Below are 24,054 nucleotides of genomic sequence, written 5' to 3'. Positions count from 1 at the left end.
ATGCTGGGAAAACCCAAGAAGGCAGGAGCAGAGGAAAATTCAAAGGGCAAAGGGGCGTTGGGGGAAATGTTCTGAGACTTGGTGTTCAGCCCCTCTTGCTTCCAGGTGCCATTTGTGACAGAGACCTGCCTTCTGCCCCGGAGCCACGGGAGAGAACCGTCAACTTCAAGGAAAGGCTCGCAGCGGGAGGTGGTGCCCCATTATTCTTGACCGCTGGGAGAGAGTTTGTGAAAAGGGGGTCCAGATCAAAACATAAAGCCAGTCTTCTCCCCAGCTGGTGCCCTCCAGATCCGCTTTGGGCTACAACTCCTTTGATTGTGCCCAATAGGGCCGATTATTATTTATTAAACGTTTTTACCCCTCTTCATCCGTAGATCTCGGGGCAGTTCACAACATTAGAATCGCAATACAGATGCAAAATGCATACATGGATGATGGGAGATGCAGCCCAAATCATCTGGGAGGGGACAGCCAGTTGGGAAAGGCAGAGAAAACTGACCTCCTGGGCTGCCCAGGGCCTGGTGGTTTGGATTCCTTCCTGTTGCAGCCCTGCTCTGCCAGTGGTGTTTGGAAACTCGGGGTTGCCCCGGCTTAACCTTTGACGTGAGAACTTCTTCTGAGCTCCGTTCCAAATGAGTGCAGCGGTTTTCTTTTTGTAGGGCAAGAAGACAGAAGAGTTCTTCTTCTCTGTGGTGACTACAGGCTAGAGGAATTCTCTCTAGTGAGTTTCCACTTCACCGTAGTACCTGCCTCCGTCCACCGGGAAGCTCTCCCCCCTCTCACCCCCCCGGCACCCTCATGGCTAATGGCCCCCCTCTCTTTCTCTCTCTCGGCAGGTGCAGCAGGTGCAGGTGTTTGCTGATGTGCAGTGTACGGTCAACTTGGTGGGCGGAGACCCTTACCTGAACCAGCCGGGTCCTGTGGGGGCCCAGAAAGCCTCTGCCGGCCCCCAGACCCCCCAAGCCCAGCAGAAAAGCCTCCTGCAGCAGCTACTGACTGAATAACCTGCTTTTCAAAGGAATGTGAAATTTAAATAATAAGACATAGAGATATATATATAAATATAAATATATATATATTATATTTTTCTGAGATTTTTGATATCTCAAAAACTTGCAGCCATTCTCGTAGTGTTTGGAGCAAAAAAAAAAAAGTTTCCCCTCCCCTTTCTTTCTTTCTTTTTTTTAAAAAAAAGGTAATGGATGATGTCGCAAAGTGACAAACCAGTTGAGCCAAAATGACAGATGATCCTTATTTTTGTAATCAGTTGCTGGCTTCTTCTTATCCCTGATGGAGGTTACTTGGTTTTAGGGGGGGGGAGCGTGTTATGAGAGCGAGGGGAGGAGTCTTGCTGGGGGGGTGGGAAGGAAGAGGAGTCGAGTTCTCAGTTTCAGCTGGATCTGTCACTGATTTGCGTCTTCAGCGAAGCAGGAATTGGGTGAATAATCGCACTCGTCTCGTCTCTGGGATGTTTTTAGCTGTTCTTGAAAAACGCACACGCCCTTGACTGACCGCCCCCCCTTCCCCTCCCAACCCGTTTGTGCAATCAGCTTTTTCTAGCAATCGTGAGTTTGTCGGTTTTAAAGAAATAATCATGATGATGATGATGATAGAGTATTTTGACCCATTTTTTTCCATGTTTTATGCTGGTATATAGACGGCCTCCTTAGCGAAAAAAAGGCCTCTGTGTATATGAAAAAAGGGGTGGGGAGCTCGTACAAAAAGCTAATATAATAATTTTTGAAAAGACAGACACACAAGTACAGTTTGGGGAATAATTGCAATATTTTTTAGGGGTCGGGAGGGCTGGGGAGCAGTGGCTCGGGGAGCAAAACGCCGAGGGTCGACACTGTGCCATCGTTCCTTTCATTTCGACAGGGTTTGTGATGCGGTAACCCTTTGGAGATGAAATGGGAGGGGTGCACAGCAGAAGCCTGCGACAGAGTTGCGTCCTTGGGCTACTATTGTAGATAAAATTCTTATTAAAAATTAAGCAGTCCTCTCTCTCTCTCTCTCTCTGCTTTGATTGTGTTTAACAGCCAAGGTAGCTTAAAACTATTTAAAATAATATTGATGATGATGATTATAATAATAAAAAAGGCAATTCTCTGTGGAACGGGAGACAAGCTTGTTCTTTGCCCCTCTGAGGCCTTTTCAGTGTAAATAGCTCAAACCTCTTGTATAAATTGGTTTCCTTCTCTTTTTAGTTTTGGGGTGGGATGGGTTGCTCTTAAATAGCATTGCTTTTGGATGGGGGGGGAGTTATTTCTTTCTTTCCTCTTTCTCTTTCTGAAATTTTGTTGATGTGTGAAAACAAAACTGTGTAGCTTTTTGTTAATTGAATTTGCAAGAGTTTAAAAAAACAAAGAGACAAAGTCGGTGGCTTATGTTGCATTATTGCGTAAAAAGGACAACATGTGGGGGCTCTGTGTGCGTATGTGCTTTTTTGTGGGCTGTGGGGAAGTGGCTTCATGGGGAGATGGGCTAGGAAGGAAAGGGAACCCATGAATGGTAGTCTTTTAAATATTTTTATTGAGATTTTTCAGATAAACAAAAAGCACCTAGTAGCAAACAAGACGCATTTAACAAAGCTTGACTACAAACTGAGTTCCACTGCTGCTTGCAAATGCACAGAAAGAAAAACCCAAATAGCAACAGCACTTATGGAAGGCCAAGAAAGATAATATCTAGAATTCAAGCTATAGGACACAAAAAAAGGTATACCAGTCCATAATGGATGATGGAGATCTGGAGGAAGGACTGCTACCTGCGGTTGCAAAACAAATTTGACAAATGTAAACCAAATAACTGAGGGCAAGGCTTTAGATTTAACCCCTCTCAGTTAGTTGTTTGTTAACACTTTAGGACGCTTTCTGTGACTGCCAGCCGCCATATGCCAGTTCCACCATCATCACCAATCCCAGCTTAGCTTATAGATCCTTATAGAACACATTTTGCATGGTTTCCGGAAAGAGCGATAGTAGAGCTAGACCTGGGTGTGGAGGAAAAAATTGTTGCATAGCAGTCCTCTTGACCATGCTACAGTTATTAAAGTGTACACTTCAGGGCACCTCTGAGCCTACCCTCAGCTGCCGAGATCTGCTATACAGAGCAACACTCCTTCCTTGCTCTTTCACACATGTACTGGAGTTTTTATGAAGCTGGGGCAGGGCCATGATTAAGCACCAGGCGTCAGAGCCTCTACAACATGCTTTACTCCCTCCTGTTGCAGCCAGGGGCCTGGGAAGGTTTAATCCTTCCTTGCTTCGCCATTCACACAACATGGCTCAATCCTGCAGAAACCCTCACAAGCACCGGCGTGAAGCGCTCGGAAGAGAACTGAAACCCCACCATGTTGCTGAACGTAACATCCAAGTTATTGCTTACATTATTAACCTGGCTCTGTAATAGATTCTAGGGAGCAGCTTGGTCCAAGTAGCTGCTGAGTTTCAAAGCATGGCAGCTCCCAGACCCCAGGCCACAACAAGGAATGTGTGGGGCTTCAGCACTCGTCTGGCACATCACCTTCCCCAGAAATAAAAGGGGAGTGGAAACAAACTATTCCAGCTGCCACAAGCTCTGGTGCCTTCCAAGGCTATAAACACACTTAAGTAGTTAAACTTAAGAATCCCAAATAACAAATCTAGGTATTGCATGGCTAGGAATTTCACAGCCAGACTGAAACAGGTGGTGAATTATATGCCCAAGACACTTCAGAAATATGCAGCCAGAGTGACTGAGTGTTGCATTTTGAGGAGAATGGGTTCTTGCACACGGTTGTGGAATACAGAGCACAGCAAAAGGTGTGAAGCAGCACCTCAAAGGCCTGCTGTGAAGAAATACTTCCACGGTCCTCCAGATTTGGGACTCCAAGGTTGGAGGCATTGTGCCCCCGATTACCAGCTACTGGGACTCAGGTGGGCAGAATGCTGTTGCGCTCATGTCCAGCTTGCAGACATCACAGAAGTTAGCTAGTACTGTGGTCAATGGGTGTTACAATCCAAAACAGTTGGGAGAGAAGCAAGTTGGCAAAGGCTTCTTTTAACCAGTTTGCAATCCCTAAGAATATTGCTAAGTTTACTTGGCACCTTTGGTGAGTGATTCTGTCAGAAACTTTTTAAGATTCCAGTAAGGCCTTTGAGATTCCTACATACTTGGGAAAAGCAGACAACCACCCCAACCCATTTTCCAAGCCTTTACCCCCCCCCCAAAAAAATGACCTCCTTCATTGTTCGATAGCCCACTTCTGAGCTTAGCACAACAATCAGTGTCAATGAGCAAGCTTTGTTTTCATAAAAGTATAGCATCAGTCCAAGAGACAAGTATAACCTCAGGTTTTGCCTTACAGCAATCTACTTGGCTGTCCCCTCCCATGTGTGCAATCTTGGCGACAATGCTAATAAAGGAAAAGGAATTCCTAGGCAACAAGACATAAAACAGAGTGGGGGGCATGTGGCCTTGCAACTGTGGTAGGCCTCTAACTTTCCTCTGCCCCAGCCAGCGTGGCTGCAGGTCAAAGATGATGATGCGAGTTGACCCTCAAGATGTTGGCATGTAAGCTTCCCCACTGCTTCAGATGTTGGAATTCCTAGCCAGCCCAGATCACTGGCTATGCTGCCATCAACACCACCTGTGAGGCCACAGATTTCCCCCCACAGCCCTATATTTTCTCTCTCTAAAGTGAATACTGCTGTCAGCTTTCAAACCCCCAAGAATATTTTAGCAGGCACAGATCAATGTCACCCAGAATCCTGCCTCTGGTTTTTTCATCTTTAAATTGATCAAGGTGTGCATCAAGAGTTTCTTCTTAAAATAAGAGGGGTGTTTTGTGCTAAAATAAAAGAACCCCAGCTCTATATCGGTCTGAACAAACCCTTCTTTAATCATCTGCAGAGATACACATCAGTTGAAACCACAATTACCAGCAGCATGCAATGAAAAGATGGTTCCTGATTCAGTTATTGCACTTCACCATGGTACTGCAAATTGTCCACAAACTCTCGGCCACAAGCGCCAACCTGAGAACTGGATTTTCTTGGCCAGTCCTGAATAGGGCCAGAAATATATAAGATCATTTCAGCAGTTTGAATTTCTTCAGGTACTGGTGTACGTGCTCCTTAGGGTATGGGCGAAGGGCAATGCAAGTGACAATGTTCTCTGGCTGTTCAACCCACACTTTGTGATCGATGTTGTTTTGCTGCAGTGCCTCTGCTAACGCAGTCAATGCACACTCGTCTGGGGCCTAAGGAAAGAAAAGTGGGCAGGGGAAGGAAATCAGATTCTTACTGCAACACCCAACATTAAAACAATGCCAAACTGCAGTAGCTTCCACAGGGTTACAGCAGAAGGACTAGTTCACCTCTGCTTTTTAATACCAGAAGAACTAGGAATACCAGAATAAATTTACTTGCTATAAAATATAAAATAAATAGCATCAGCTGAGAGCTCTACTACTGCAGAGACTGGGAGCCTGTGGCCTTCCACCAGATGCTGCTGGACTGCAGTTCCTATCAGCTTTAGCAGGTATGGCCTATGGGCAGGAACGATGGAAGTTGGAGTCCAGCAATATCTGGAGGCCTGCAGGTTCCCCCTCCTCAGCTTTAGCACAAGGGCAGAGACACAGGAAGCTCTTGGTCCAACTAGCTCAGTATTGTCCACAGACTGGTAGTGACTTGCAAGGATTTCAGACATGGAGTCTCTCGCAGACCTACCTGGAGATTGAAGCTGGACCTTCCGCATGGAAAACAGATACGCTGTCACTGAGCTGCAGCCCTTCACCAACACAAGAAGCTGCCTTATACAGTGGTGCCCCGCAAGACGAATGCCTCGCAAGACGGAAAACCTGCTAGACGAAAGGGTTTTCCGTTTTTGAGTTGCTTCGCAGGACGAATTTCCCTATGGGCTTGCTTCGCAAGACGAAAATGTCTTGCGAGTCTTGAGATTTTTTTTCGCTCCCCCCCCCCCCTTTATCTAAGCCGCTAAGCCTTTAATAGCCTTTTAGCAGCTAATCCGCTAAGCCAATAAGCCTTTAATAGCCGCTAAACTGCTAATAGCGCTAATCCGCTAATAGGGTTGCTTCGCAAGATGAAAAAACCGCTAGACGAAGACACTCGCGGAACGGATTAATTTCGTCTTGCGAGGCACCACTGTACTGTGGGCTATCTAGCTCAGTATTGTCCACACAAACTGGCAGCAGCTTTCAAAAGACTTCAGACAAGGAGTCTTTTCTCATCCTTATGTGGAGATGCCAGAGATTGAGCCTCTGCCACTCACCTGCAGCCCTTCTCTGGCACTGTTACTTCCTGCATGCCCCCTGCAATAGACAAGCTGCTGTTGGAAAGAGAGTTGCCCCAAAGCGCTCTGCTAGAGCTCCCCTCTAATCCTCCACTTTGCCACACAGTGTTCGAAACTCCCATGGTTCTCAACGCATTTTGCAGCAAGGAATTTCATTAGCGCGAGCTCTGGGTGCAGTACTGGGCCTAAGATTTTAGATTAAAACTGCAGAGTGGAAGGAAAGGAGGACCGTTTTCTGCCTCCCCACTTCCAGCTACTCTCTGAAGACTGGAGAACAGACCCTTTTAAGAATATATGGGGGTGGGCAGGTGAAAAACTAGAACATGTGAAAAATGAACACAGTATTTTAGCTGCAGTTCATTCATTTTCAGCTTTGTATTCTTTTATTAAAAAATGTGCCTGGACATTCCGTTGTTGCGCCCACAACCTAGCTAGAAGGTGCCATTTAACTCCTAGCTTTCATATCTCTGTTTCTAACACTGTTGCCACAGGAGTGACTCTTGATTACAGGGGACTAAAGGGATGAGAGACAGGTTACCCAAACCAACCCACCCGTGTTATTGGGGAGAGGAAGAACCCCTAGACTAACTGGCCGTTCTGGGTCTTTCCCTCACAGGCCAATGCTGAGCTGGAAGACTGTGTTGATTTAAAGCAGAGTCTCGTGCCCAGCGGAAGGATGAGGAGTACGTGCTGCATACTCTATATTGCTTTATTTACAGTTCAAAGCTGGTATATTACAGAAAGACATCTTGCCTCTGCCGGAGCAGAAAATGCATCCTCTCTCCTCAACAGCTCGGAGAGAATCACACAGTGAAAAACAGGAAACCAGTGTACGTCACATCCAGTCTCCCTTTCCCGTGAGAAACTCCAACAGTACAGACTGTGGAATGTAAACACCTGTCTCGTGACAAGCCCTTTCGCTGCACAGTGAAGGAAAGCAGAAACCAACATCCTCCCCCTTTCTGTGAACATCACTGGGCAGCGTGTTCGTACAATATCAGTACAAACCCAACTTCTGCACATAGGTACAGTGTTGATCCCTTGATACAATCTTGGACAATACATCAGCAGGAATTTCATTACCTGGCATATAGGACACCGTTACGAGTCCCTTCTGAATACATTCCCTAGCATGCTGCAACTTTAATTGCAAGTGCTTCGTGCTTTGCTTACAACCTTCAGACTTCAGCAAAGCCAAACATGCTTTGTTGTCCTGGTAAACCTGGATTGGACATTTGACAGGAGTTTTCATATCTTTGCACAATTGTATTAACCATTCACAATCCTTAAGTGAATAAGACAGTGCATTCAGTTCGGCTTCACAAGTACTTAAGTTAACTGTTGTTTGCTTCTTGCATGACCAATCAAACAGACTCTGATTGTACATGTAGCAAACTCCAGACGTACTTTTCCTGTCTGTAGTGTCACTTCCAAAACTTGCATCTGCAAATATCTCAAGACCACCAGACTTCTGATTGTTAAATCTCAGTCTGTAATGCATACTGCCTTTCAAATACCGCGCTATGCGTTTCAGAGCTTTCCAATCCTTGACACTAGGATTGTTGACTTGTCTGCTTAGCAAATTACAGCTAACAGCAATGTCTGGTCTTGAACATTTGGCAATGAAGTTTAGCTTGCCTAGCACACTCCTGTACAGTGTAGTGTCAGAAAATGCTTCTTCAGTGTCATCTACCTGATAACCTGTTGTCATCGGTGTGTCTACAGGGTTAGCATCCATCAGATTTAGTTTGCTTAACACATCAGCAATTTTCCGTGACTGGTGTACTAGAATGTTACCATCTTGATCTCTCTCTATTTCCAGAGATAGGTAGTTGTTTACCTCACCAAGATCTTTCATGTCAAAGTGCTCTTTCAGTTGAGCTAGGGCATTATTGTACATTGCGACATCTTTCCAAAAGAATAATAAATCATCAACATAAAACAAACAGTACAGTTTCTTTTGCCCCTCCTCTTTGACAAATACACATGGATCAGCTTTCCCTTGCTGAAAACCTAGAGAAAACAATACTTCAGTGAGTTTTGTGTGCCAACACCGTGCACTTTGTTTGAGACCATAAAGGGATTTCTTCAGAGCACAAACAAATCCCTGTTTTACCTGTACGCCATCAGGTGGAAGCATATAAAGTGATTCATCTAGAGATCCGTACAGAAAAGCTGTATTAATATCATGGTGACTAATGTGTAGATTTTCCTCTGCAGCTAGCTTGAGCATAAGCCTAATGCTTTCATATCTCACTGTGGGTGAATAGGTCTCGTGATAGTCTTCACCTGGTACCTGTGCAAAACCTCTGGCTACCAATCTGGCTTTGTGTCTGACTATCTTGCCATTTTGATCTGTCTTCGCTTTGAAGACCCATTTGCTTCCAAGCAGTTTCATTCCTGGAACTACTGGAACTAGCTCCCATGTTTTGTTCCTTTCTAAGGAATCAAGCTCAGCCTTCATGGCATTTAACCATGGCTCAGCTTCCTTTGAATCCAAACCCTGGATGTCTTGGAAACTTGAAGGTTCAAATACCTTCTTGGAGCTTTTAACAGCTGTTACTGCTATCGTAGCAAACTCATCAGCAAATCTCTTTGGAGGTCTGCCTTTTGTGGCTCTCTGTGACCTACGAATTAGCCTTAAGTCTTCAACACTCTCCTCTTCCTTCTTAGGAGAAAAACGACCTACTGTGAACAATGGTTCCTCCAATTCTTGATCAGAGCTTTCAGAGGGTCGCATAGAGGCTTTCGCACTCTTGAAATCCTCTGAATCACCCGATTCAGTTTCAGATTCAGACTCAGAACCTTCATCAGTGGGTTGTTGTGGTTGCTTTTGACTATCCTCAGTCTCATCACCGTCATCAGGATAACATTGGAAAATTCCCACATTCTCCCCCCACTTTGCATTGTACTCAACACTTCTCGTGAGCTTAATTGTCTTAGAGTCAGTCATCATTATTCTGTAAGACCCTTTCTGATAACCTAGAAAGATACCATGCAATCCACGCTTGTCTAACTTGGAGTTTTGTGGTGAGCGAACCCACATGTCAGAACCAAAAATCTTCATGTGTTTGATGTATGGCTTCTTGCCAAACATCTTCTCATAGGGGGTACAACCAATCGCTGAAGATAACCTGCGATTGTAACTGTAAACAAAACACGAGAGAGATTCGGCCCAATAACTCTCTGGAAGATTGGCATCATGCAGCAAGGTTTTTAACCCTTGAAGCAATGTCTGATTTGCCCTTTCCGCAAGTCCATTCTGCCATGGCGAGCGAGGACTAGACAAATCGTGTTGAATTCCTTTCTCAGTCAGAAAAGCTTCAAACTGCTGAGAAGTGAATTCTCCCCCGCGATCACTGAAAAGAGTCTTTATCTTCTTACCATGCACATTTTCCAACCAAGCACAGAATTCCTTGAACCTAGGAAAAGCCTCTGATTTCTGCTTGAGATTGTACACAAAAATATATCTAGAAAATGCATCAATGAGAACCATGAAGTATCTATTTCCACCCAAAGAGGGCGCTAGTGGTCCAACCAAATCAGCATGAACAACCTGGTATGGTTCTGTAGCTTGCCTACTAGACACCTTACCTTTCGCAGCCATTTTCACCTTGTTTGCTGCGCATGCTTTGCACTTCATGTGGTACCTGCAGGGTTTAATAGTCATACCTTCAACCAAGGCAGGCATTTTAGATACTGCCTCAAAATGCAAATGACCAAATTTTCTATGAAAATCGTGAATACATTCTGCATGCAAACTTTTGTTAGAACCTGCAATGCAACAAGTGTCATCTTGCACAACATCATCATAATACAAAACAAACAAACGATCAACATATTCTGCATGCAATACATAATCATTTTTCTTTGTGATGATGCACTTCTTGTTCTTGAAGGAAACGTCAATGTTCCGCTCATTCAGCTGTCCAACGCTGAGCAGATTATGTTTGGCGTCTGGCACGTAAAGCACATTCTGTATCGATAAGTCCAAACTGTGAAGAACAACAGTTCCGTAGCCTTTACTGGGAATAGTGTGGTCATCCGCCTGGTGAATCGCACCTTCCTGCGGTGTAAAAGACACAAACAGTCTCTTATCATTGCACATGTGGTGGGTTGCCGCTGAATCAACAACGAAGAAAGATCTAGACGTCTTCTGGACCTCTGCAACCTTTGGAGTGAAGCGTGAAACCATAGCCTTGTGCTGCGTTGTCCTAGACACCGGACCTTTGCCTTTGCCTCGGCCTTTTCCGCGCGATGAGCTTTCGCTGCGCTGTTCTGTCTTGGCCCTGGGATATCTGCATTCCCTCTTCATATGGCCTAGACGTCCACACGAGTAGCATTTCACTGCCTTCAAAGCTTTGGCGCCATCTGGTGGTTCCACTGCAGTATGGGATGACGTCTGTGAAGACTCCCCCTTGCCCATGCAGCTAGCACCCCGGCGATCTGCTTCATTTAAAATCACGGCAGTAACAAAGTCCACTGTCAGCTGAGCAGTTGGTTGCACAGCAATCTGGGTTGCAACAGACTCCCAACCTGAACCCAAAGATTGTAGTATCATGAAAGAATACACAGCCTCTGGAAAGTTGAGTCCTCTCTGTTGCAGCTCATGTCTCAGATTTTGCATCTCCATCAGATGTAAACGCACATCTCCACCTTCAGCAAGAGCCATATTATGCAGCTTGTTAAAGTAAAACATAGTGGACCCAGCTTCTGTCCTTAAGTGAGCTTCTCTCAAAGCGTCCCAAATTTCTCTGGCTGAGGTCTTATCACGCAATAGACAGAGCTCTTCTGGGGATACTATCAATGTAAGAGTTCCCCTTGCTTTGGAATCCTTAGCTTCCCATTCATCTGTAACTGGAGCTGGGGGGGTTTCTGTAATCACCTCAAACAAACCCTCTTTCCGCAGAATTGCCTCTGCATACAGAACCCAGTCCGCGTAATTTTTCTTGTTGAGCTTAGGAATCCCACAAGCATCCTGAAGGGCCATCATGACTCTGGCATTAGCCTTCAGCGTCATATATGCTGCTTTAAATCTTGCTGCGTCACTGCTGCAGCTGCTTTATTCCAAAAGCGCACTTAAAAGTTACTTTCGATTTCCCCAGCATAGTGACTTGTGCCTGGGAGCCTTTTGCCTATTCCCGGCAAAACGGCTTTGAAAGTTCAAAGTCCAGCCATAAAGCCATTAACTAGAAGCTGGCAGGCTGCCCGGAGCAGTAGCACATACCTCATCAATCACTTTTACGCGCAGAGCAGATTCCGTTCCGATCTGTCCCTCTGCATTCCGATCCTTTGCCGGCACTCCGATTCGACTTCTGGAGCCCATAACCACGTGTTGATTTAAAGCAGAGTCTCGTGCCCAGCGGAAGGATGAGGAGTACGTGCTGCATACTCTATATTGCTTTATTTACAGTTCAAAGCTGGTATATTACAGAAAGACATCTTGCCTCTGCCGGAGCAGAAAATGCATCCTCTCTCCTCGACAGCTCGGAGAGAATCACACAGTGAAAAACAGGAAACCAGTGTACGTCACATCCAGTCTCCCTTTCCCGTGAGAAACTCCAACAGTACAGACTGTGGAATGTAAACACCTGTCTCGTGACAAGCCCTTTTGCTGCACAGTGAAGGAAAGCAGAAACCAACAGACTGGTGGGCTGCACAAAGCAACACAATCCCCACCCATTTACTAAAGAACCAAGGAAGAGTTGCCATATCAAGCCAGGCCACTGGCATGTCCAATTTGGCATTGCCTACACTAGCCAGCAGCAGCAGTGTCTCTCCTAGCCTAACCTGGAGCTGCCAGCGGGGCCTGAACCCGGGGCCTTCTGCATGCAAAGGCAGCTGCTCTCCCCCTGTGGGGCTACAGCCCTCCAGATGTGGCTCGGCTGGAACTCCTCGGCCATCTCTGACCACTGGGAAGTACTGCCCTGGGGATGCGGGGGGTTGTCCTTCTGATAAGCCAAGTGGCCGAGGCCGAGGTTCGAATCCCCGCTCAGTCACGGGGCTCACCAGGTGACCTCCTCTTAGCCTGGCCTACCTCGCAGGGTTGTTGTGAGAATGAAATGGGAGGGGGAACCACGTGCACCACTTTGAGCTCCTTGGAAGGAAAAGGTGGTATGTAAATACATAAACAGCATCCTAGACAGAATCTTAAAAAGCAGAGACATTGCCTTGCCAACAAAAGTCCATATAGTTAAAGCTATTGTTTTCCCAGTAGTGATGTATGGAAGTGAGAGCTGGACCATAAAGAAGGCTGATCGCCGAAGAATGGATGCTTATGAATTGTGGTGCTGGAGGAGACTCTGGAGAGTCCCATGGACTGCAAGAAGATCCAACCTCTCCATTCTGAAGGAAATCAGCCCTGAGTGCTCCCTGGAAGGACAGATCCTGAAGCTGAGGCTCCAAGACTTTGGCCACCTCATGAGAAGAGAAGACTCCCTGGAAAAGACCCTGATGTTGGGAAAGATGGAGGGCACAAGGAGAAGGGGACGACAGAGGACGAGATGGTGGGACAGTGTTCTCGAAGCTACCAGCATGAGTTTGACCAAACTGGGGGAGGCAGTGGAAGACAGGAGGGCCTGGCGTGCTCTGGTCCAGGGGGTCAAGAAGAGGCGGACACGACTAAACGACTAAATAACCAATACATAAACAAACCAAGCCCTTCCCCCCCTCACGCCCCTCCCCCCCAATCCCTCACCTCGAGCACGACGGTCCTCATGCTGCCGCCCTGGGCCAGGTAGGCCGCCGTGTCCGGGTGCTCGTAGTGCGCGTGCACCACGGCCAGGGCCGCGTGGCAGGCCTGCGCCACCGAGGCGCCCAAGGGCCACGAGAGGGGCTCCCGCCGAAGGTCCCCCCTCAGCACCACGTACTGAACCAGCGCCCGCGCCGCCATCTTGTCCCGGCTAGGCGGGGCGCGCGGCTCCCGGAAGTCCGGGCTTCGCCAATAGGACGGCGGCGAACGGAATTCTGGGAGGGGAAGTGCGAGGGAGATAAGGACGCCAGGAAGGGGGGGGGTTGGAAATCTCCATAAGAGGGCAGCCATCTTGTTGTACGGAAAGTCCTGTTCGAACGGAAGGATGCCGCTCTTGAGGGTTATCGTTCGAAAGCGGGACCGCGTCGAGGACAGGAGCGCGTGACGCACTTCCGGCGTCGGGCGCCGGTCGCGCGGGGTTTTCGAACGCGGCGGTTGCCGCGGAGACGGCGGCCTGTTCTTCCGGCGAGGGAGGCGCTCGAGTGACCCTGTCAGGGCGGCCCTTGGCGAAGCTCGATCGGCGGAGGGGAGGATGGACGGCGGCGGCGGTGAGTGAGTGAGGCCCCGGCCGCGCCCGGTTCCGGGCATGGAAAGGGCTCCGGGGAGTGAAGGAGGAAAGGCTGAAGGCAAATGGGAGTCACTGAACGCTCATAGAATTCAAAATATAGCGGTATATAGATAGGCAGGTAAAGAGAATAAAAAGCTATAGAATGCTAATAGAATTCAATATAGATAGATTAATATATATTATAATATTATATATATAATATATATATAATATAATATTAAGCAATATAGATAGATTCAATGTAGATAGATTAAAAAGCTGTTATACGTTAATTGAACTAAAACAATATGTGTATTAAAAAGCTACTAAACATTAATAGAATTCAATATATATACTGTATACAATAATAATAGTAATAATTTGTTATTTTTACACCGCCCATCTTTTTACAACAACAATTAATTAATTATTCCCCAGCCGCTCTGGGCGGCTTCCAACAAAAGATTAAAAATACATTAAAACATCAGTCATTAAGAACTTCCCTGAACAGGGCTGCCTTCAGATGCCTTCTAAATGTCAGATAGTTGTTTGGCTCCTTGACATCTGGTGGGAGGGCGTTCCACAGGGAGGGCGTCACCACCGAGAAGGCCCAGAAGGCCCTCAGCCCTGGAACTCAGTGTCTGGGCAGAACGATGGGGGTGGAGACGCTCCTTCAGGTATAAAAGTAAAATCTATAGATAGATTTTTAAAAGATATTAAACATTAATAGAATTCAACCTATATATGTAGGGTAGGTAAATAGACAGATTAAAAAGCTATTAAATGTTAATTTAACTAAAAAAATATATATGTACAGTGGTGCCTCGCAAGACGAAATTAATCCGTTCCGCGAGTGTCTTTGTCTAGCGGTTTCTTCGTCTTGCGGAGCAACCCTATTAGTGGATTAGCGGATTAGCGCTATTAGCAGTTTAGCGGCTATTAAAGGCTTATCGGCTTAGTGGCTTAGCTGCTAAAAGGCTATTAGCGGCTTAGCGGCTTAGAAAAAGGGGGGGGAAGCGGGGGAAAAAATCTCAAGACTCGCAAGACATTTTCGTCTTGCGAAGCAAGCCCATAGGGAAATTTGTCCTGCGAAGCAACTCAAAAACGGAAAACCCTTTCGTCTAGCGGGTTTTCCGTCTTGCGAGGCATTCGTCTTGCGGGGCACCACTGTATCTATAGATAGGTAGCTATAACTTTTAAAAAGTTTAAAAGTCTTACACCATGGATGCCAATTTTTCTTAATGGGTAGGGTATAAATTATAAAATTATTATTGTTGATAATTTTATTGTTTTTATTTCTTTTTGTGCTTTCTTGGTTTGTTTTGCAATCAAATGGAGGACAAATTAAATAAACAAGCCACATGTGGGTGCGGGGCGCAAGAGGTGTGTCCTCTAGTCACTGATATGGCTGAGGAAGACCAGAGAAGAATCGTTAGAGCCGCCCTGCAGCCAGATCAGGCCAGCAACGGATGCTCAGGAGCGTTACTGCCTTGACTGTGGAGGGCAGAGCACAACCTACCTGTGCACCTTGTTTATATGAGGCTGATTTATCCCACAGATTGGAGGTCGCAAATGCTTCTTAATACCGGTTTCTTGAAGCGACAGAAGGGGAGAAAGGGCTCTTATGCTGGGATCCTGTTTGCAGGATTCCCATAATGGAATTGGCCACCGTAACAACAAGGTGCTGACCTATATGGGCCCCATTTGGCCTGATCCAGCAGGCTCTAGACAGCATCTTAAAAAGCAGAGACATCACCTTGCCAACAAAGGTCCGTATAGTAAAAGCTATGGTTTTCCCAGTACTGTAGTGATGTAAGGAAGTGAGAGCTGGACCATCAAGAAGGCTGATCGCCGAAGAATCGATGCTTTTGAATTCTGGTGCTGGAGGAGACTCTTGAGAGTCCCATGGACTGCAAGAAGATCAAACCTCTCCATTCTGAAGGAAATCAGCCCTGAGTGCTCACTGGAAGGACAGATCCTGAAGCTGAGGCTCCAAGACTTTGGCCACCTCATGAGAAGAGAAGACTCCCTGGAAAAGACCCTGATGTTGGGAAAGATGGAGGGCACAAGGAGAAGGGGACGACAGAGGACGAGATGGTGGGACAGTGTTCTCGAAGCTACCAGCTTGAGTTTGACCAAACTGCGGGAGGCAGTGGAAGGCAGGAGGGCCTGGCGTGCTCTGGTCCAGGGGGTCACGAAGAGTCGGACACGACTAAACGACTCAACAACAACAAAGCAGGCTCTTCTTCCAGTCTTAACTTAAAATTAGAGAAGTTAATTCTCACGAGGTGAATTTAATGGCAAGTTTTGCATTTGTCCACTGCACCAAATATGCAAATACAGTTCGGTTGTTCTCTGCAGTAGAAACAAATGGATGCTGCTGCCATTGACTTGCATTGTGGTTCTTTGCAGGTATCTTTTCCCACCTGGAAACGCTGGAAGCTTCTGCCCGCAAGAAACAAAGGGAAAAGAGAGAACATGAGGAGAATGTGGACAGAATGAAAGCAAGGATCAAGGAACTGAGGCGTCAAAGAGATTTGCTGAGGGCCAAATTGGAAGTGTGTCGTTCTCAAGTAGGTGCAAAGTGCACCGTGAACCATGGTGAAGTTTAAGCCTATGGCAGCACACGGTTGCATGCACAAGTGGGGAAATGTGCAAAAATTAAATACCTTATGATCAAGTCAGAACAGTTGCTTATATTTATTTAGCAACTTAACATTCTTGTCTTAACCCTTAAGGAAATTGGCTATGCGTAAGAAATCTTTCTAGAAATCCTAGACTGAAGCCTCTGCTGTGGTGGCTTTTTGCAGTTAGAGATGTCCAGGTTCATACATCTTCAACAGCACTTGAACTGGTTTCTGCTTGTAGTTCCTTCATGCCACCTAATAACAGCTGAGCTTGTGGTCTTTTGTAGATTGTTGGGGTCAAAGACAAAACCAAAAGTGGTCCTCTGACTTCTAAGGCTACAGAGATTCAACAAGTCCTTCTGGAGTGGAAGACTGAGAGCACCAAGGAGTTACTGCACGTCTTTCGTCTGACAGGTAATCTTCTCAGTTGTATGCTGCTTGGCTAGGTCTTTGCTGGGTGGAGTCTCCCCCAGTTCTCTGTCTTTTTTGCTCTAATGACTTAATTAAGCATTTGGCACCTCTGCTGCAGAACACAGAGGTTGTGGGGTGGTTAATCTCTTTTAATCCCCTACTTGCGTCGATCTTTTTTCTTAGTTTTTATTGTAAATGTAAAAAGTATACAAAAAGTGTTGATGAAATAGGCATTTGTCACACCATAAATAACAAAGGAGGAGAAGGAAAGCTTTTAGTTCTAATAAAAAGCGTCTTACACTCCCTTCAAATTTTTCGTTATAGAAATGACTTGTTTGTCTGTTAGCTTATTCTCATACATTTTATCTCTCTTGTATGGCTATAATAAATTAACATACAGAATAGCAACATCCCAAATTCCAAAAACCATTCGGACACAGGATAAATATGTTTATTTCTATAAGTAGTTCTTGACATTTTACTGTGGTCAGAATAACACACATTTCAATAATTCTTCCAAATAATTTAAAAGCATATTTCTAGGATCTATCGGTATTTCACAATTTGCTTAATACCCTTTTTTTTATAGCAGCTGTTTGTGTGCTTCATTCTCCTCTTAGGACTGCTTCTTATGTATCCCAAACATTGGGGGTGATCCTGAGCACCTGAGGGTGAAAGTTCCTTCTTTCTTTTCCAATGACAAGGCCTTTGAGTCTAGAAGGCCAAAAAGGGAAGAGAAAGCTTGGGACCAAGCAGAAGCAGACAGTAGCTGGGCACCCTGGATGTTTCATGAAACCACGTGCCAGGATCAAAAATAATAAATTGGCACAATATTAGAGGAAGCTGGAAACTGTTCATCATCTGATGCTCCTCCCACTGTAAAGGAGCAGTCTACTCTTAATACTCCTGCTTTTGTAAATCTGATTTGTCGCAATACGGAGTAAGGATGTTTTTCCCCTAGGCCTCAGTGGGAAGCTTACCAAGCAAGGAGTCTGTCTGTGCATCAGCACTGCCTTTGAAGGCACCTACCTGGACTCTTATTACCTGGACCTCCACATACACCAGCCAGTCCGGATCCTGCGCCACTCCATGCCACCCTTCATCCCCTTGGAGCACATCGCTCGCAAGCATCTGCAGACAGACATCAAGCGCTTCTTGTCTGTGCTCTCAAACCACCTGAACGCTTACGCTGGGAGAAAATTCCAGGCAGATCAGTTACAGGTAGGAGAGACCCTATTTGTGCACTCCAGAGTCTATGTGTGTGAAATGGGAAGCAAGATTTTTATTCTGTCTGTTCACTGTAATTGAACGATCGGTCAAAAGGGAGAGCATTACTGAAGGTCAGGGTGGGTGGAGCTGCTGTCGTCTCAAAACTCTGCTTTGCCCTGAGGCTTCTGGCTGCTTCCACCATGAGGGGTCAGGTGCTCCTGGCCAGTTGCTGGTACAGTTTGTGTTTCAAACCATGTAAATCATGGGGCAACCCACAGGATTTTAGCACAGTGTGGTGTAATGGTTAAGAGCGGTAGTCTCGTAATCTGGTGAACCGGGTTCGCTTCCCCGCTCCTCCACATGCAGCTGCTGGGTGACCTTGGGCCAGTCACACTTCTCTGAAGTCTCTCAGCCCCACTCACCTCACAGAGTGTTTGTTGTGGGGGAGGAAGGGAAAGGAGAACGTGAGCCGCTTTGAGACTCCTTCGGGTAGTGATAAAGCGGGATATCAAATCCAAACTCCTCCTCCTCCTCCTCCTCCACTGCAGAATTTAGGGGAGGAATTGTGATTTCCTTTTTTTTTTTTTTTTTTTTTTAAGATGAAAAAATGAAAAAAACCCAGAACATGTTAAAAATACAATAACCAAATTTGATTATTTCTGTTTGGCTCTCTGTAAAAACCCTGAGCAAGATTACACATGGATACCAAGTACCTAGAACTTTGCAGAAGCACTGCCTGCTACTTGCTGGTCAGAAAAGGCGTTTCTCCATTACATGGAAAGTAAATGGTCCTTGTGTTTGGTTGACAGGTTCATATTTTGCACAATAATGACTACCGTTCATGATAAATAAGCAATCCGTATAATAACTGACCTAAAAATTGCACTTCTGTTTTTTAGAAAACAGATTTCAGGTCGTGCTACGTTGTCATGCATTCAGTTTTAAAAGCATGTTTACAGACAAGGATATGTGTGCTTAGATGTTGTTTTCAAACTGATGATGTTTAACGGACACTTAATATAACTGAACTTTTTTAAAATTCTGTTTTAAATGGGTAAATATTACTGATTTTGCCTTGGCCCCCTGACCCTCTTCCACGTGAGCTTTGGTGTGGACAGTGTCTTCAGACCAGGCCGATGCAGGAGAGGCAAGCCTCTTACCCTGGGCCTCAGAGGTCTAAGCCGGCCAGGGACCCCGCCAAGAGCCAATTGCTTTTTTGAGCTTCAAACTGTATTCTAACAAGGCCTGGGGACAAGCTCTGCACCAGCCTGCTTTAGACTCTCTTAATATGCGCTATGCAAGCTGGCCACTGGGTGGCCTCAGAGAAGTAAGCTTTGGCCTAATCTGCCTCACAGAGCCCTACGCAATACTTAATACAATAATAATAGAGGCTAAGGGCCATGATCCTCAAAGTGATACACTGCTGGCTGCAGGGGGAAGCCTAGGTTCTTTTCTCTGTAGCTTTGTTTTCTCTCATAAAGGACATGGGGCAGTATCCAGCCAACATGCTCCATCATTTCAAGGATTTCCACTTGCGTAGTGGAACTCCACCCCCTTCCTTCCATGCCCCCTAAATTTGTTCTGTGGATTATCTCAAGACTCTGCAGCAGATTTGGGGAGTGTGCAGGGAATGCACAGTGGGTGGGAAGTTGCATTCTTGCACTGGCAGAATGAATTAGTTGGATACCACCCATGGGGTTGGAATCCACCAAAGAGTCACTGATTCAGCTGCATTAATTTGCCTGCAGCCCACATCTTTTGTTAGTCGCTCTGTGGATTATGCTTCACACCCACAGAAATGGGAGCAAAAGGTTTCCTCTGTGATTGAAGGCCAGTTGAGTAAAACCATCCAGTTGGATCAAGCAAGATGCATGCAACAGGGGAGCCTAGCAACACACCGTCCCAACTGAATGAGTGGCAGCCCAGGAAAAAAACTGGATTTTGAGTGTGGGATTCAGTGCATCTCCCCCCGGAAGGAGAACAATTGTCTCCAACACAAGATTGTTCTGTCCAACACCTCTGGTCAGGATTAAGCCAGGGAGTGAGATTGAAACCTCATTCTCTCTTTACTTTCTCCCCCACCCCCAAACAACAACAACAACCCCCTGGAATAAGAGCTGTAATTTGAATTGCATTTCCAAATCCGGCACAAACTTTTCCTGTGAGGCTGGATAACCTCTGAATAAGGCAAGTTGGTGCTTTAGAACAAACTTATCCATCCACACATTTGGGAAAGCTGTATGCCGATGACACCCAACTCTATCTGTTGATGGATGGCCATCCTGACTCGGCCCCAGACACACTGACCAGATGTCTGGAGGCTGTGGCTGGATGGTTACGTGGGAGCCGGTTGAAGTTAAATCCTTCGAAGACAGAGGTCCTCTGGCTGGGACGGGACGATATGGGATTGAGGGGGCAACTCCCATCTCTTGCGGGGGTGCAATTAGTGCCAGCATCGTTCGTTAAGAGTTTGGGTGTAATCTTCGATACCTCCCTCTCTATGGAGGTGCAGATTACAGCTATAACAAAGGCGGCATTTTTTCATCTCCGCCAAGCTAAGCAGTTGGCTCCTTACCTCTCTCGCCCTGACCTAGCCACTGTGATCCACACGACGGTCACCTCCAGACTGGATTATTGTAACTCGCTCTACGTGGGGCTGCCCTTGAGACTGACCCAGAAACTCCAGCGGGTGCAGAATGCCGCAGCGAGACTCCTTATGGGGTCTTCGCTGCGTGATCACATTCAGCCGGTGCTATACCAGCTGCACTGGCTCCCGGTGGAGTACAGGATCAGGTTTAAGGTGCTGGTTTTAACCTTTAAAGCCCTATACGGCCTAGGACCCTCGTACCTACGGGACCGCCTCTCCTGGTATGTCCCACAGAGGAACTTACGGTCTGCAAATAAAAACATCCTGAAGGTCCCAGGCCACAGAGAGGTTAGGCTGGCCTCAGCTAGAGCCAGGGCTTTCTCGGCCACAGCTCCAATCTGGTGGAACACTCTGTCACAAGAGACTAGGGCCCTGCGGGACCTGACATCTTTCCGCAGGGCCTGCAAGACAGAGCTGTTCCACCAGGCCTTTGGTCAGGGCGCAGCCTGACCCCCTCTTCTGGCAATCTGCACAGAATTTTGCTTAATGGTTGCCACCAATTTGATTTTAATTAATTTTTATAATGAAATGTTTTTAGAACGTTGGATTATTTTGATTGTTGTTAGCCGCCCTGAGCCCAACTTCGGCTGGGGAGGGCGGGATATAAATAAAATGTATTATTATAAATTTATTATTATTATATAGTTTTTTTTACAGTGGTTGGCTTCTGATGACCTCCAGGGTGCTGCATGCAGAGTTGACCTTTTCCTAGAGATCTTCAGAAGTTGGGAAGCTGCCCTCTGCTGGGTTTCCTTAGTGGTTCTACTGTTGCCTTTCCTTACTTGCAGGAGCGTTTTGCTGCTTTCCTTGAAGGACATTTGCAGGGGAATTCCTTATACAACCTACTTAAATTTAACTATGGTGTGGCAGGAGAAGATCAGACTTTCCCATTCACAGCAAAACTAACTTACGGAGATCCTATGAGTGCCTTCCCAACCGAGGTCACTGTTGCATGTAAAGGTGAGAGAACTGCAGCTTGGGGTTGATAATCTACTATATACTTTAGAAAGTTGTTTGTCCGTCTCCCACTGCCTGTCCGTCTGTTCTCTATGCATCTGAAAACAGATTAGAATACCATCGCCCAATTTGGTTCCTGAGATGTAGGTGCCAGTTTTTGTCTACTTTTGAATATCGTCTGGCACTGTATTGATTCAGGATGGCAGACTGAACCATTCCAAATGCCACGTATTTGGGCACCTCTGAAGGTAATCATTGCCCAAATTGGCATGGTCCCTGAGATGAAAGAGAGGATTTTAGTCTACATTTGGATATTGGCAGGCACCATTTTGAATCAAGATGGCGGACTGAACAGTTCAAAAGTGCACACCTCTTAAGATATTGTTCATGCCCCTGCTGGAGGAATCTTCTTCAGATTCCAGAGCAAAAGTTACAGAGAAGCAGGCGGTTTCTATGGATAATGAGGCAGAACAGGGAGATGCAGATACGAGGGGGTCACGGAAGCCCAACCTCCAACATAAGGCACAGGGTTCCCCTGCGCAGAATCAGAAGTGAAGGCTGAGCCTCAATGCTCACATGAAGGGTGAGGCAAAGGGACTGCCTACACCTGTACAAAGCTCATGGATATCTTGGTGTATTAAGCTAGGATTTGATTGTGCAAAAAAACACTAAAGAGGTGAATCTTCAAATACTACAAACTCCTAATAGCTTAGCCAGTGGTCATAGTTATAGGATATGTAGTCTAGCATCATCTGAAAGCCCACAGGTTCCTCACCCGTTTTGAGCAGTCCTCTGCAGAACTCACAGAAATAGTATATAGAGTGTGCCTAAATGGCACGACGCATTTGCATGAATTACGTTTTCTGGGTTTGTGTTTTAGTTGCTTCTAAAGAGTTATTGCACTCAAGATATGTTGCTGTAAGTGTAGAAAACTAGGGCTTTCGAAATAAACAATACTACCACCTTGTGAGGTTCCCCTGGCTGTCTTTCCCTATACCGCCATTTACTTCATAAAATGCAAAAGATAAACATTCCCCCTTTTTATGAGTGTGTGAACAAGCTGTGAGGATGAGTGGATGGCCTTTGGTCTCCAGGGAATATGCATGCAACCCAAAAAGGAGAAAGATAGGCAGTTGCAGAGTGCCTTTTCCTGCTAATGATGTAACCAATGAAACCATAGAGTCCAGATTAGCTTGTGAAAACGACACGTGAGAAACTCCTTTTGGGATATATTCTCTCTCCACCATGTGTAGATATTCGGGACAACAACAAAACCAAGTCACTTCCCCAGAGTCTGGAGGAAATAAGTTTTGTTGGGGAGGGAGACTAGCTGTTTTGTACTGTAATCCTCTACTCTTCCTCCCACCCGCTTTTTCTTCTTCAACAGAAAATTCTCCAGCCTCTATGCTAGACATGGCGGCAGTTCATTTGCCCCTGTTCCAAGAGAAATCTCTTCATGAAGCTTTTCATTGCATCACAACCTCAGAAGAAAATCAGAGCCCATCTTCTTTACCGGGTTTGCCTGCCTCTTCCACGGGCGTGACTTCCGATGACAACACGGCTCTCTGAGATTGCTGCAGTGTGAATTACCTATCAACAATAGCACTTCAGAGTACTGCGATCGGTCCTGCACAGAAAACCTCTGTTCCCTGTGTTGCTGAAAAGATGCCTTCTAAGCAGCAGGCTGTTTGGAGTTCTCTGCCAGCCCAGTGGGCAAAGTGTGCACCTCTAAAGTGGTGTGCGTTATTGAAGCGTGATGGAAGCAGCTACCGGCAAAAGATTCTGCTAGATGCTGCTAATCCAGTTATGGGTGCGGCAGTTTTTTTCACTTTTCAACCTTTGTGCTTTCTGTGACATTGTGGGAGTCATTTCCATCCCATATTCTTACCATGAAAGGGGCCAAAGCAGGTTCACGTGGCAGGATTCACATGGGAAACAGTTCTTTTCTTTTATTTCCTTTTGAGGCTGGCTAGAGTGTTTCGATGCTGCAATTTTAAATGCAAGAAGCTTCTTGGCCACTGGCCATCTCCAAAAACAGCTGCCAACCATGCAAAAGCAGCTGGAACTACGTGGAGAACCTTAAAATGTAATACGGAGTTTCCTTTTTATAAAAATTAAATGTTTCTACTTTTATAATACGTTCAAAAGCAAATTAATCGCTCACATGGACAGTAATGTGTACTTCACTGGTGAGGATATACAAGAATCTGTAGCATATGTGCTTATTGATATCAGTCTTATATTGCTCTTCATAAAAGGCCAATAGTTAAGCTCTAATATTTTGCTGTCTTTTTTTTCCCTCCTGTTAAGCATCCAGTCTCCATTAGTTTTGCCATCAGGGAAACCAAGGCTGTTTTGGGCCTGTAACTGAACTCAAATAAGCAATTTCATGCAATCTCATCTTGAAGCTGGACAAACATCACTCACTTGAGCAGCTTCCCTAAGACTGTGTCTCAATCTTCCCATTTCTGCAGGCTAGTTGGCTTTTTGTTATTATTCTACTCTTAAAGTCGTGTCACATCCCAGAGTTAACTAGCTTGGTATTCTGTTTCATATACCGGCACTAATACATTTGCTAGAAATAAGTTGGTTAAATAAAATTAACTTGTTA

The 24,054-nt window shown here is 45.9% G+C and overlaps 3 protein-coding genes across 11 annotated transcripts in view; 2 read left to right on the top strand and 1 right to left on the bottom strand.

Annotated features, from left to right (window-relative positions):
• Nucleotides 1–2,375, top strand: part of NCOA1 (nuclear receptor coactivator 1) — a 316,486-nt gene extending 314,111 nt beyond the window's left edge. For 3 of the 6 annotated variants that reach the window (XM_081000848.1, XM_081000849.1, XM_081000850.1), the window contains one exon: nucleotides 837–2,375. In XM_081000848.1, coding sequence (XP_080856974.1) covers nucleotides 837–1,004 — 168 coding nt within the window. In that variant the 3' untranslated portion in view covers nucleotides 1,005–2,375. Of the gene's footprint in view, nucleotides 1–659; nucleotides 722–836 lie in introns of all 6 variants that reach the window. The other 3 variants (XR_013984762.1, XM_081000852.1, XM_081000851.1) reach the window with 3 other exon arrangements.
• A 2,483-nt stretch (nucleotides 2,376–4,858) lies between these two features.
• On the bottom strand, nucleotides 4,859–13,351 carry PTRHD1 (peptidyl-tRNA hydrolase domain containing 1). Its single transcript, XM_081001223.1, has 2 exons — nucleotides 12,992–13,351; nucleotides 4,859–5,242 (listed from the first exon to the last, which is right to left on the bottom strand). The coding sequence occupies exons 1-2, from the start codon at nucleotides 13,334–13,336 to the stop codon at nucleotides 5,072–5,074; spliced, it is 516 nt and encodes a 171-aa protein (XP_080857349.1). The 5' UTR covers nucleotides 13,337–13,351; the 3' UTR covers nucleotides 4,859–5,071.
• A 101-nt stretch (nucleotides 13,352–13,452) lies between these two features.
• CENPO (centromere protein O) lies at nucleotides 13,453–23,720 on the top strand. Of its 4 annotated transcripts, none has more exons than XM_081001167.1 (6): nucleotides 13,453–13,590; nucleotides 16,005–16,165; nucleotides 16,507–16,633; nucleotides 17,592–17,851; nucleotides 21,275–21,446; nucleotides 22,831–23,720. In XM_081001167.1, exons 1-6 carry the CDS (start codon nucleotides 13,578–13,580, stop codon nucleotides 23,010–23,012), a joined length of 915 nt encoding a protein of 304 aa, XP_080857293.1. In that variant the 5' UTR covers nucleotides 13,453–13,577; the 3' UTR covers nucleotides 23,013–23,720. The 4 variants fall into 4 exon arrangements, with proteins under 4 accessions (XP_080857293.1, XP_080857292.1, XP_080857291.1 ...); XM_081001166.1 differs by having other exon boundaries at nucleotides 13,466–13,593; XM_081001165.1 differs by having other exon boundaries at nucleotides 13,517–13,671.
• Nucleotides 23,721–24,054: the final 334 nt, after the last annotated feature.

This window comes from Podarcis pityusensis, assembly GCF_964106645.2.
Source record: "Podarcis pityusensis genome assembly, chromosome: 3".
NCBI classification, from domain to species: Eukaryota; Metazoa; Chordata; class Lepidosauria; order Squamata; family Lacertidae; genus Podarcis; species Podarcis pityusensis.
The sequence above is the reverse complement of the archived record's forward strand: the minus strand, read 5'-3'. Positions and strand labels throughout refer to the sequence as shown.

Coding starts and splice junctions, on each gene's coding strand:
- PTRHD1 (XM_081001223.1), bottom strand. CDS start 13,336: ATGGCTGCCCTCTTATGGAGATTTCCAACCCCCCCCCTTCCTGGCGTC. Junction 5,243..12,991: donor TGAGGACCGTCGTGCTCGAG/GTGAGGGATTGG, acceptor TTCTTTCCTTAG/GCCCCAGACGAGTGTGCATT.
- CENPO (XM_081001165.1), top strand. CDS start 13,632: ATGGAAAGGGCTCCGGGGAGTGAAGGAGGAAAGGCTGAAG. Junction 13,672..16,004: donor TGAAGGAGGAAAGGCTGAAG/GCAAATGGGAGT, acceptor GGTTCTTTGCAG/GTATCTTTTCCCACCTGGAA. Junction 16,634..17,591: donor GCACGTCTTTCGTCTGACAG/GTAATCTTCTCA, acceptor TTTTTCCCCTAG/GCCTCAGTGGGAAGCTTACC.